Genomic DNA, 13,875 nt, shown 5'->3' on the forward strand with positions numbered 1-13,875 from the left:
TTTTACCTGGCAGGCAACAGCATTTCCTCACTTGTTTCTGTTTGGCCAAAAAGTTTATTAATGCTCACTGTTCTACACTACTTTCAGCTATCGTGCTTCTAATTTTTTCTATTTATGATTTCATATTAATTTCTGCCCAGGTATTCTTAATGTATTTTTTTCTGCATATACTATGTAATCAAAGATTGGTTTGCTGTATTTGCGTTATATTTTGTGGAGCTTTTTCTCCCGAGGCCTCCACTGAAAATGGTCCTTCTTAGACCCAGTCAGACTCTCCTGGTAAACAAATGGAAATACATAAAATAAATATACCTTCAAGAGTTAAGAGGGCCTGTAAGGAGTACAACTTCTGTTTTTTACACCCTAATCACTTGCAACATAGGCAAACTTGCTTGCATATAAAGGTAATTAAACCAAGTTGACAACTTCAGATTTACAAATATTACAGAATATGTATAAGAATGTATGTGATGTACAGTCTAAGCAACATTACATAAATTATTAATTTCCTGCCATTTCTTAAACCTCATTCCTCCTCCTCCTCCAAAACATTTTTCTGCATATATTTTTCCCTAAGTTATCGTTTTTGGTATATAATGTACTCCTACCCTTTTCTAAAGCTCCTGCATCAGTTTTTTTTTTTTTTATGATCTCTGTTACAGTATTCACTACTCCAAGTATAGTTGGTTTAGATTTTGATTTCCATTTTGCTTTTTTGGCAGCCACCGGAATTAAACTTAACAAGGCCTTACTGTGTCTAGGCAATTCAGATCCTGTATCCCAGCTCAGCACTCATTAGCTCACCCAGTATTCCTGAAAAAGTGCTGTGCAAGGAATTTTTCAAGTCTGCCACCTCATTATACTCCCAAAACACATGTTCCCAGTTACATCCCCATCATGCATTCAACATTTGCCATCTACATTAAATAATTAGTTGGAATTTGTTTGGGGTATAAAAGTATCTATGCAGACACTTCCAGGCAAAAATTCTAAGTCTTCTAGAGATGCATATTTTGTAGCCATACATATGTCCTCTCATTGTTTCTTTGTGAATTTCATATCTTTCTTCCCAGTCTTTTGTGATAGTTGATTCCTATAGGAGAGGTAGAGATATGCTCTAGAGAGGAGAGGAATGAAGGTCAACAGGACTAAGAATATATGTGTGTGAATGAGAGGGAGGATAGAGGAATGGTGAGGATGCAGGGAGTAGAGTTGTCAAAGGTGGATAAGTTAAGTACTTTGGATGAACAGTTCAGAGTAATAGTGAGTGTGGAAGAGAGGTGAAGAAGAGAGTACAGGCAGGGTGGAATGGGTGGAGAAGAGTGTCAGGAGTGATTTGTGACAGACTGGTACCAGTAAGAGTGAAAGGGAAGGTCTACAAGAGGATAGTGAGACCAGCTATGTTATATGGATTGGAGGCAGTGGCATTGACAAAAAGACAAGAGTCAGAGCTGGACATGGCAGAGTTAAAGATGTTGAGATTTGCACTGGGTGTGATGAGTATAGACAGGATTAAGAATCAATATATTAGAGGGTCAGCTCAGGTTGGACGGTTTGGAGACAAAGCCAGAGAGGCGAGATTGTATTGGTTTGGACATCTGTTGAAGAGGGATGCTGGGCTTATTGGGAAAAGGATGCTAAGGATGGAACTGCCAGGTAAGAGGAAAAGTGGAAGGCCTAAGATAAGGTTTATGGATGTTGTGAGAGAGGACATGCAGGTGGTTGGTGTGACAGAGCAAGATGCAGAGGACAGAAAGAAATGGATGATCCGCTGTGGCAAACCCTAACGGGAACAGCCAAAAGAGAGAAGAAGATTCCTATAGTTATTGTGCAATATTTTATATGCCCTACTAATTATCCCTTTTTAAACAGCAGCTTCTGTTCTAGATGCAGTTAAAAAAACTCAACCAGTGCGGGTATTTCATTTAGGATTCCCTTGTCCCATTCTTTGCCTTCCCAAAACTCAACCAGTGCGGGTATTTCATTTAGGATTCCCTTGTCCCATTCTTTGCCTTCCCATCAGTCCCATTCTTTGCCTTCCCATCAAGGATCGTTATCAGAATATAGACAATCAGTTGCCTGCAGTCGAAAAGTCTTTTTGGCCTCTTGCCATTCTATGACATTTCCTTCTTTAATTATTTGTTCCTAATACCTTGGTCCCTTTGCCAGCTTCCTCCAGTAAATTCTAGCCCCCTCTTGCCTATTCTCTGTACCCCTAACTGCAGTCATCCCTATCAGCAGAATCTCCTTTCTCCATTCCCATATTGGCTTAGTTCTTAGAGTATTTCTGATACTTTGAGTATAATATTCTATATGACTGTTTTTATTCTTCTTAAGGATCTGTGTCAAAAGTCCCATTCTTTCTTTCTTTCTTTCTTGAATTAGTCCTCTTGCTTCATCATTATCCTGTTCCATGGTGAATTGTAGCTTTCAGCTCATGTTATGTATAAGAGCCTTAACTGTATAGCTCTGAAGTAACCCTTCAAATGAGGTAACCCTCTTTCCCTCACAAATAAAATCCTTCAACTCTTTATTAATTACTTAGTACCACAAATGACCAGGAATTATACCTCCAAGTTCTTTTTATTTTTACAGCAAATGTAAAAATTCTCATGTTTGTTTGTCTTTTCAGCTTTCCCCGGTTAGGGGTCGCCACAGCAGAACTCCGGTCCGCTAATGATTGGCAGTAGATTTTTATGGTGCCGAATTGCCAGCCCGACGCCCATTCACGCATGTCTTTCGAATGCCACTCGACCGTGGGGAGGACATGCCGACTCCACACAGAAGGCATTCCAGCCGAGAATCTAACAGGAGAACCTCTTGCTGTGAGGCAACAATGCTACTGCTGCACCACTGCGGCTAGATAAATGTACTGAAAAAGACAGGAATAAGTCTCTCTTGGCGCCTCAGCTTAAAACAGCCTTTACAGACTCTGAGACATCTAGGATTCTGGGTGTTTCCATATTTAGACTGGCTCATTACTGCCACCACCGAGCATCAAGTAACCAAGGCAAGGGACACCACAATTCGCCTCTGCTCACAGCTAGGCATCACAATAAACTACAAAAAGTCTGCCTTGTTGCCCTATCAATATATTACATTTATAGGGGCAGATTTAGATACAAAAGACATGATAGCAAAACTGCCTTAGCAGAGGGTATCTACTTTTGACATCCTATCCTCCTGAAACCCCCAATAAGAGAACTACCTCCTCCGTGGGATCTAAATTTAGTCCTGGCTGTCTTGATTCTTCCTCCTTTTGAACCAGCTAATACTTGTTCCCTGCAATTTTTGACTTGGAAAACTATTTTCTTTACTGCCATTACCTCAGCTAGGAGGGTATCAGAATTGCAAGCTCTATTCTTCCGTCCCCCTTACTTACTTTTTCATAAAGATAGGGTTTCCCTCCAACTCCTCCTTCCTACCAAAAGTTTGCTCTGAGTTCAATCTGAATCTATCAATAGAACTACCTGTAGTCTTCCCTAATCATGGCAACAAGGCAGAATATAAACTCCAACAACTGGATGTTCATAGACCGTTACATTTTTACTTGCACAATACAAAAGAATTCAGAAAATATGATCAATTGTTTGTATCCTTTTCAGAAAACAGAAAGGGAACTTCGGTCTCTAAAGTAACTTTATCAAAATGGCTTTCAAACACCATCACTTATGTCTTATAATTCACAGAACAAGCAGCTGCCAGGAAAAGTCCAAGGACACTCAACTAGGGCCTTGTCTACCTCTACTGCCTTTCAGGCCAGACTGCCTTTAGACTCCATTTGTGCGGCTGCTACGTTGGTTAATCACCATACTTTCATCACTCATTACAAAGTAGATGTGGCCTCCCGGAACAGGGCATCCTTTGGTTCCACGATCCTGAAGAGTCTATTCCATTACGACACCCAAGAAGAAGGTGCTGGGAACGCGGTCCCAACCAGCAAGAAGGAAGGCGAGATAGAGACAACATAACATAAAGAAGTTATGTACTCACCATAACATTCCATGTTTGTTGTCCTTTATCTCGCCTTCCTTCTTGCATCCCACCCTCCTTCCCCCTTCCTGGAGGATCGAGAGGAATTATCTATCATTTGCCTACATAGCCTGTGATTCCCTTATCAGTTGGGTGGACTTAGTCCTTCTACTTCTGTCTTGGTGGGACAGTTATATAATTTTACATGTATATCTATGTTGTGCTCTTTAGTCTAGTGTTATGGGTTATCACAAACAAGATCTGGGTAACTCTCGCTAGGCATGTTGGGATAGGGTCTAGCCTCGAGCCAGTGGAAGCTCCCAAGCTTTAGAATGTGGCCGAGTCGGAGCCGAGGATCGGCTCCGAACCCAACCAGCAAAAAGGAAGGCGAGATCAAGGACAACAAACATGGAATGTTATGGTGAGTACATAACTTCTTTTTCTCTCTGCTTGCCCACATATCCGCTTGCATCCATGGAGAAGTAAGAGAAAAAAGGTAAGTCCTCTTGTAGCTTGAAAAATAAGCTTGAAAAATAAGATGAAACATTTATTGCTAAAGGTAAAGTTTTCATTATATTCGGTGTTCTTGTATTTACTTGTTTCCACTTATTTATTAGACTAAGCTTGACTTTCACCTATGCAGAAGAGAAAACATATCCACTCTACATATCACTTATGCAGAAGAGAAAACATATCCACTCTACATATCTTATGATCTGTATTCTTTTGTACCCACTTCAACAAATTAAGATTACAGCCTATTAACTTAAACATACTATTGTCTAGCTTATTTCTATCTCTTTTTTTATAACTGTAATTGCTGCATTTCTTATTACAGTAGAGAGTCGATTTTCTGAACTAATTGGGACCTAGGGTAGTTCAGATAATTGCACTGTTTGGATAATCAAACATGTATTTGAACCAGATAAAAAAACTTCTAAAATCTTGTTTTTTCTGCACACTGAGAATATACTTTTAAACCATTCGGCGATTCCAGTGGACAATAAAGAATATTTTTCAGGCACTAGCTGGTTACAAGTTCAAAAAGCACACACATGCAAATATGTACAATGTTTACATATTCAATTTTTTTCTACCAAAAATCTTTGGAAGGCTGTGCTTGGATAATCAACTCTCCACTGTACTAAAAAGGAAGAAAGAAACAAAGAAAGAGAAGAGGAAGGAAAAAGGCATCTTTTGACTTTTATAAGCTTATCACATATAAGTACTACCAAAAATACTTCACTATAAAATATGAGTTTATATTGTGAAAAGTTTCATAGAAATACTGTTAAGAAAAAAAAAATATTTTACTTAGTTACTTGTTTCCTTCCTCCGCCCTTCAGAGTCCTTCCAAACATTAATGACATGAGGTGAGGCAAATGCCTTTCAGGTCCAGACAAGTTTAACAAAGTCAGCAAAAGTCCACTGTCTACTTATTCATATGCAGCCATATTTCACAAATGTGATATGCTTGATGCTTTGCAGTCTCACATTTATTCACTAATTTCCATGTTGTTGTTGATTTTGCTATCCATCTCCATATCCTGGTTCAACTCGTCGGTGCTCCTGATTCTTCTGGTCAATTCCTGTGTTTTTTTTCTCTCTCTCAATCATTTTCCTTTGGAACAGTGGAAAATGTTTCACTGGCAGAGGGTCTCTGTATACTTTATCAGAAGAATGTGAAACAGAGTCCCCTTTTGCTTGATGCCTCTCTTTTTCTTGGACAAACCTTTTGCATTTCTTCCTTAGCCTGTTCTGCATGAAGGAATGATTTTGATCCCCAAGAAAAAAAAAACATTCTGAAGACAGCTGGATACAGCAGCTTGACTCTCCCACCTGCAGCTTTACATTCCCTGATTACAGGAATAAATTTGTTTCTCTTTTTCGTGGTATACAGTGAATACTCATTTTCCACAAACATGCTACGGTCTCCAGCTTTTAATACTTTGTCATTCTGCCACAGTTTTGTCAGGATCAACTCTTTCTGCTGGTAAGTTTGTATCTTTACTAAGAAAAGTCTTTGCTGCTTTCTCATGGCCATATTTGGATCATACACTGTGCGCCCTTTCATTTAACAGTTCCTGCTGTGGGACCAGTCCAGTTGCTTATTTGTGCCTTCATAAAATTATTTCAGTCTGGTTTCTCTGGTACAGAAGAAAATCTCCTATTTTCCCTACATGCTGTGTCCTCTAATTCTACCATTTATTGAAACCCCTCTTCTTGAGCAGTTTCATACTCGGCCAGCTTTTTCTTCATTTTATCCTCTGATTGTTGCAGTTCTGCCAGCTCATCTGAATATCTCTCTAAAGTTTCTTCCATTTTTTTCCAGTCTTTTATTTGAGTCTGTGATGATGTTAGGTAGTGCCAGCTGTGCTAGAGGGAGTAGGGCAGTGCATGTGTAACATATAACAGCATAGCTAGCTGGAGTTTTGTAACGAATTACATGTCATTTGAATGTCAGCTTGTGTTTAAAATGTATTTGTAAAGCTGCTTGTGTTAAAATGCATCAGCAGTGGGTGCTGCTGGACAGAAAAGAAATGTACATGTATACATGTATGCTAGGCTGTATTGTTGTAACTGCTGAAAAAAAAAATATATATATATATATATATATATATATATATAATATCATTTTTTTTTTTTTTTTTTAAGCAAAGGATATTGGAAAGGAAGGGGTTAAGCTCAGCCCAGCTAACCTTAAGAAAAATAGCCTGAAATGAAATGACTTGGTTTAGGCCATAAAGATTCTATCTCACATGTCTGAATGCGGCCAGTAACGCAATGTCTATGAAAACCTTTCTGCAGGAAGAGTAGAAGTGTTGGAATTGTTTTATAGCATCCAAATGCTCCATTAAGCCTTTGCAACGTTCTGTGTATTTGTATCGTGACACATCTGTGCCAAATCCTGGCTCATTTGCTAGTGAGGGAACCACAGAGCCAGGTGACCAAATGTAATGTCATTCTGTAGCCAGCACCGAAATTGTATTTAGATACTAGTGAGCGATGTGATAGAAGCACTTAATTGGCAATAAAGACACTCGTCCATTTCAACGTAGGGAACAGAAATTATTCTGTCAGTTAGGAAAATATAGTGAGATTAGTTAAGTATTGTTTTTTTGTATCTGGCTGAATCATTCCATCTGTGTTGTTTTTATATTTCCTGTGAATTGAAACTCTGGTGTTTGTTGTACAATAGATATTTAGTATTTTAATGTTTTCTCTTTTATTATTTGTTTACTATGTGTATACCTTTCATTGTGGCTGGTCTTTTAAAATATATTTTAACCTATGACAGTAATTGCATTTATTTGGTATCACTGTGGCTTAATGCTCCTGAAAGTCTTGCTGTTGGTCAAACATTACCATTTGTACAAGTATTGATTTTACTGAAAGTAATTGGGTACCCTGGTAAGAGCCTTAGAGTCGCTGTCTTTGTGGGTGTTCTGGTGGCTGGGTGTCTACCTTACAGTCAGGGTGGAGGTGGCAAGGTGGGTAAGCTATGCCAGCCTTTCCCAGGTTTGAATGCATGTGTGTGAGAAAATGAAATCTCAGAAAGTGTGTGTGTGTGTGTGTGTGTGTGTGTGTGTGTGTGTGTGTGTGTGAGCTACTTGGAACAGGGACACAGCACTGATTTCACACAGAAGGTCATGGAAGACTTGGCTTGAACACCTGTCTGAGGACTCAACTCTGAGGTGGTCAGTGTGGAGTCATATGGGGCCTGGAGAGGTGGTCAGTGTGGAGTCACATGGGGCCTGGAGAGGAAGTCCAGTCCCAGGACTGGAGTGTGTATTTCCTTTATGCTCTTAAGGGAAATTGTTCTTGATGCAAAGAGCTGCATCTGAAAATACTGTGTCTATTTTTCTCTCTAACTGAACAATGGGAGGTAGCAAGAATTTAAACCGCTTACATAGTTGATGCTTTTGTTGCTAAAGTAGAGAGAGATGGAATTTGTTGTCAAATTATCATAAGAAACTGATGACAATAGAGGCACTTGGTCATGGTCGCATAAGGCAGGGTGGGGAAAATTGGCAAACAAATCTTTAACAAGCTAGATTAACTCAAGGACTGAAACTTGTAGCTAAACCTCCCACTATCAAAGGCTATGTAAATCTTCAAATGATGTCATCATCTTTTGTAAACACTTTTTTTTGTGTGTGGTTTGCAGGGTACGTTTGTGAACGAGCAGACCTGCAAGTGAATGGATGCTGCACTGTTAACGTGCTCAGTTCTAAGCAATATTCATGCAATAGTTGCTTGCCCAATGGATGTTGTAGTGTATATGAATACTGCGTCTCCTGCTGCCTGCAGCCAGATAAGGTGAGTCTGCTTTTTAAATTGAACCTTTGGATAAACTGTATGAGATTGATGGGAGTTTGGTCTTTAGTTTAATGTTAACACAATTACTTGCTGTGAACAAAACTGTCTTTTGTCAAATGTTACCTCTGAAGGTTAACTGACGGTGTAAGGATAACTGTATATCTGGCCAGCATACAAAAGCCTGGATGCCCCCCCCTGCTTTGCCATACATTTTACAAATGATCCCAACTCAACAGTGGCAGAGGTACATAAAGGATGTATGGATGCAAAGTACCTTAAAGTTTTCTTGCCATCAGCCAAGACCTGAACTCTCACATCAGCACTGGCTTGTCAGTTGTACAGTTCATCCCTCTTCATTTGCCATAGGGCAGATCATTGTTGCAGGTGGGGCTACTCCTCCTCCTATCTTTTGTATCTCATGTGTTTTATACTGTCATTGAAGAGTGGGAAGTATGATTGTTGGAGGCAGATTACTCACAGAGATCACCATACTAAATGCTTGTTTTCTCCTGAGTGCTGAGCACGATTGTATGGATTATTCTAGCTGTCAGGCACTTGTAACCAAGATTTTGTGTAGTTGTCTCTCTCCTTTGAAAATTTTATCTAGAAAGCCAGAAACTTAAAGCCCTTCCTCAGGAGAAGATGGAATCTGATACCTTGACAGCCAGTGTCCCTTCAGTGTGCAAATCAAAAGAAGCTTAGATTGGAGATTTATGCTTGGGAGTCGGACCTGGATGTCTCCACTGAGTCTCTTGATGAGACTTCAGAATGTCTGGCTGCTTTTGTTGTTACTGACCCCTATTTTGCATCTCCATCGGAGGCTGATATGATGTGTCCATCTCGCATGTCTGTCACATCTGACTCATCTGCTTTGCCCAAAAAGGGGGACCCATGGTTTATTATATTGGAGAGACCGAGGTACATCAGGGCTCAGAGCTTCCTTACTTAGAAAAGATAGATGTCAAATGTAAAAAGATACCGAAGATTAAACACAGCTTCTCCTCAGTCTATTAGGAATCCCCAGCAGGAGTGGCAGGATTTTACACAGGGTCTACTTAATACTATTATGTCTGTAATGCTGCCTTCTTGCTTTCTTACTAGTGTTTACCTCTCCTTTTTCTTTCTCCTCTCCCTTAAAAGCCATTGGGAGGAATCTGAGGGTGAGGTGGAGTCTGATTCAAATGGGTATGATTCTTTGGTTTATTCTTCCAAATTATTTCTCCTGTTACTTATGCTTCCAAATGAAGAAGGTACTTTTATCTCCTGAATCACCAATGGGAGAGCTGTCGTTTGGTGACACCATTGTCAGGATGATGGAACATTTTCACTAGAAAGATTCTCGGTTTCCTAATGTCCAGAATATGTATTTTGGTGTGCTGGAAATCCAGTGTGCCTAAGCCTTCAGCCATTCCCTTGGTTTTAGAAGATTTTTTGTCTACCTTCGACATGGGTTCTCTTGCTTCAGATTCTCAACCTCCAGGTCTTAAACCTTACATATTTTACAAGGTGACAGATTCAGCCAAGTTCCTGTATCAGAATCCTGTTTCTGACCTTTCTGCTAGTCTTTCCACTGAGAAGCCTTCTAAGATTCTGTCTTTTAATGTTTTATCTACTGATAAAGATAGTAGTGCCATTGATAAATATGTCAAAAAGTGTACACTCCCGCCACTTTAGCTGTTGGCCATATATATTTGGTAATGAATAGCTCTATGTAACGCTTGTCTGTTCTGGAAAAGGTGCTTTCTGACTTTGATTCCAAGTATTCTTCACTGGGCTTTAGCCACTTGGGAGGCAAAAGTAAGTAAACACAATGCTGCAGATGCCTCTTCTTGGGCTTTAGCCATTAATTTGGTTCTTTGTAAACTTTCATGGCTTGAACTTCAGCCTTTGCCCTAGGATGTCAGGACTAAATTGCTGGACTCTCATTTGGATAGGCAGCATCTTTTTGGTTCTGTAGCTGCTGAACTTTTCCAATCCTTGCAATGAAAAGTAAGGTCATGCAGAATCTAACACAAGTCTGTCTTTCTTTCTTCTGTGCTTAAATTTCAGAGAAATTATCCTTTTTAAAGCTGGTCCCAAAGAGTATGAAATTTTCAGATGAGTAAGATATCGCAGAAAAAAAGGTTTCAGGAAGAGTCTCAACAAAGTCCCAGTGGTTCTAAGCCTTCCTTACCAGTCAAATCACGTGCATTCTGACAGTCTCCCTCCTCTTCCAAATTCATTCCACCTCTGCCTGTCTCTGGTACCTTTATCTCAAATGCTTTCTCTCACTCTGCCAGTTTAGGAGATGATGATGACCTCAGACAAATGGATTCTGCCCATTATTTAGGGAGCATAAATGTCTTGAAAGGCTCTCTCTTGCCCTTCAGACATTCCTCAGCTACATTGAAGCCAGGTTCATCTAATTCTGCCTCCTTTTCGAGACCAGGTTCATCTAATTCTGCCTCCTTTTCGAGACCTGTTTTCTTAAGTTGCAGTAGAACTAGTTTCTCCTCACCTGTAGAAATAGAGTTTTTATTGAAGAATGTTTCTGGTTCCTGAGAATTCCAAGATGGCTACAGATTGAGTAACAGCCTAATTTTAGCTCCACCAGTGTTAAAACAGAAACGCGGAAGAAAGAGGCAGTGAACTTATTTTTTTTCCAGATAAAGTCCACTGCCTGGATGCCAGCAGAAAAGAAATTCGAAGAACCTGAAAGAAAGTCAACCACAAAAGGTGAGGAAAAATCACTGACTGAGAATAATTCTGCAGCTGTTTAGCAAAAAACAGTGCAAGTTCTAGCTTTGGTGCAAGACATGACTTCCAGTAACCTAGAGGACAAATTAAGTCTAATATATTCAGAGTTGATAAACAACAGCACTGATGGGGTGCATCAACTCAAATAAAAGGCTGGATAAAATGGAAGAAGCAACAGATATAAAGATGAGGTGATAAAACTTCAAACATCAGAGGATGAAATGAAGAAAAGGCTGTCTGAATAGGGGACTGCTCAAGAAGAGATGTCTCAAAAAATGATAGATTTAGAGGACAGAGCAAGCAGGGAAAACCTTTGATTTTCTGCTGTACTAGAGAAGCTGGAAGAAACTGAGTGTATTAATTTTATGAAAGCACAAGTAGTCAACTGGACTGGTATTCCACAGCAGGAGTTGTTAATTGAAATGGATAATTGTGTGTGTTCTACAAACTTGGCCATGAGAAAGCAGCCTATACCTTTAAATAGAATTTTAAATCTCAAAATGCACTCGCTCGAAGCACTCCTCAAAATGGAGAACATTGACATTTGTGCTGTAACAGAGATCTGGTTTAAAGCAGCAGAAAGCACCCCTGTACTACCAGGCTATAACTCATTCCACATCTTTTGGCTCCAGAACTTGGACCGAAACTCCAAAGACATTGGTGTTTCCATATTCATAAAGGATGCGCACACCTGCAGACTGGTAGCCCAACGTAACGCATCATTCAGGTGCAGGTAACACTGGGTAAGGCAGCAATTCAGATCGTAGCCTGCTATAGGTCTCCAACCATGTCCCAAGATTTGCACTCCACATTTCTAAGCACCCTGGAGAATATTAGGGTCCAGCCTAACACTCTCATAGTGGGCGACTTCAACTACCCCTCCATTAACTGGGAAAACTACTCCTGTACCAGTACACTTGCCCAACGTTTCCTGGAATTCATTAATTCCAGTGCCCTGGACCAGCTTGTTCTTACCCCCACTAGAAGTAGCAACATCCTTGACTTGGTCATTACTAACATGGGAGACCGTTGCTTTACACCAGTAGTCAAATCCTCCCCTGGTTAGATCCGACCACAGACTAATCACCTTGGAAATACACATCCCTCCCACCCACCCCCACCTCCTGCAAAGGTAACCACCATGAAAAACTTATCCAAAGCTAACTTTGGGCTCCTAAAAGCAGAGGTGGCTAACTTCACGGCACCCATGCAGTAGTTGCATGACTACCAAATCATACACCAGTGCACTGTACGAACATGTACACAAATGCATGGATCTTGCCATACCTAATAGAGCCAAGACGCTCTACTCCAAAAAAAAAGAAGCCAATCTGGTGGCCCCCTGCCATAAACAAACTCTACAACAGAAGGAAGAAACTGATGCAGAATAAGGTGAAGTCTCAAGACTGAAAAACCTCCCTTATCAACCTCAATAAAAATTTGAGATCCCACATCAGGTCCTCTAAAGCCAACTATGAAAACAGGATTGCAGCAGATAGTAAAGACAACCACAAGGCCTTCTATAGTTATGTAAAGAATCTCCACAGCAATACCCAGATTTGCTCTGAGCTACTACACAATGGTACCTCCTATACGAGCCAACTGATATTGCCAGTATACTGGCCGACAGATTCATTGCCAACTTTACCCACCACCCCCCCTCCCAAAGGACCAATCACAATACCAGTAGATTGCAAGGCACCGAGTATTACTGCTGTACAAATTAAAACAACACTGTCCAAGGCCAAGAATACAGCTTCTATGGGACTTGACAGTGTCCCTGGCTGTGTTCTACATGAACTGCGCAGTGAACTGGCACCTCACCTGTGTGCCCTGTTAAACCAAAGCCTCACCTCAGGCTTTATCCCTACCAAATGGCTACAGTCCTCCCTCTCCACAAAGGAGAAGCAATTACAAACCGTGGGAACGATCGCCTCATTAGCCTGATGAGTCTGATATGCAAAGCTATGGAATGCATCATCATGGACCTAATAAACAAGGATGTAGGGAATCTCCAAACTGTACATCCAACACAGTTTGGTTTTGTGAAGGGTAGATCATGCCTGCTCAACCTGGTCGACTTCTTTGAGTCGGTCACCAGAGCTGTGGATAAAGGCAAGGTGGTTCATACAGCCTACCTTGATCTGGCCAAGCCCTTTGATACATTCCCCACTCAGGAATCCTAGAAAAACTCACTAAGCTAGGCATCAACTCCTATATCACTAGGTGGGTTACAAACTGGCTCATAGATGGAACCCACAGTGTGAAAGTAGCTGACTCCAAATCAGACTGGCGACCAGTTATGAGTGGATTCCCACATGGTTCGGTCCTGGGTCCTCTACTGTTTGGTATGTACTTCTCTGAAGTCCAGGCCAACACGAAGGGACTCTGGCTGACAAAGTTCACAGACGATTGCAAGTTGGGAGCTATTATTAACTCCCCAAGCGATGTTGATATTCTATAGAAAGGCCTCACTGAGACCAACTACTGGTGTCAGAAGAAAAATGGAAAGGGAAGAGAAAGTAAAGAGTTAACTGTAAGTAATTTTTTTTCTCAGTAGTAATATTTGCATAGTGCATGATATCTGCATGCCATAAAGTTACGTTTTCTCAGTTATTTTCAAGTGTAATGGGGATACTAAAGTAAACAGGTACTCCATTTCCCCCTTCTTTTCTCTTTCTCCTTGTTCAATTAAAAAAAAATATATAGGCACTGTAATGTAAAAAATAAATAAATACTTGTAGAAGCAACCTTGTATCTGGTTCTCATGTCTCCATGGAGACAATCCGATAAACACCAATAAAAGCAGAGTACTTCCTTCTTTCTTTTAATAGCTTTCTTTCAATG

At 40.4% G+C, this 13,875-nt stretch overlaps 1 protein-coding gene across 2 annotated transcripts in view; it reads left to right on the forward strand.

Annotated features, from left to right (window-relative positions):
• The window catches only part of SPRING1 (SREBF pathway regulator in golgi 1), a 228,577-nt gene that overhangs the window by 62,308 nt on the left and 152,394 nt on the right, over positions 1–13,875 (forward strand). For both annotated transcript variants that reach the window (XM_044068255.1, XM_044068254.1), the window contains exon 3: positions 8,141–8,292. In XM_044068255.1, the coding sequence (XP_043924190.1) occupies positions 8,141–8,292 (152 nt within the window). The remainder of the gene's footprint in view (positions 1–8,140; positions 8,293–13,875) is intronic.

This window comes from Protopterus annectens, chromosome 4.part0, assembly GCF_019279795.1.
Source record: "Protopterus annectens isolate FY-2018-M chromosome 4.part0, PAN1.0, whole genome shotgun sequence".
Taxonomy (NCBI): domain Eukaryota; kingdom Metazoa; phylum Chordata; order Ceratodontiformes; family Protopteridae; genus Protopterus; species Protopterus annectens.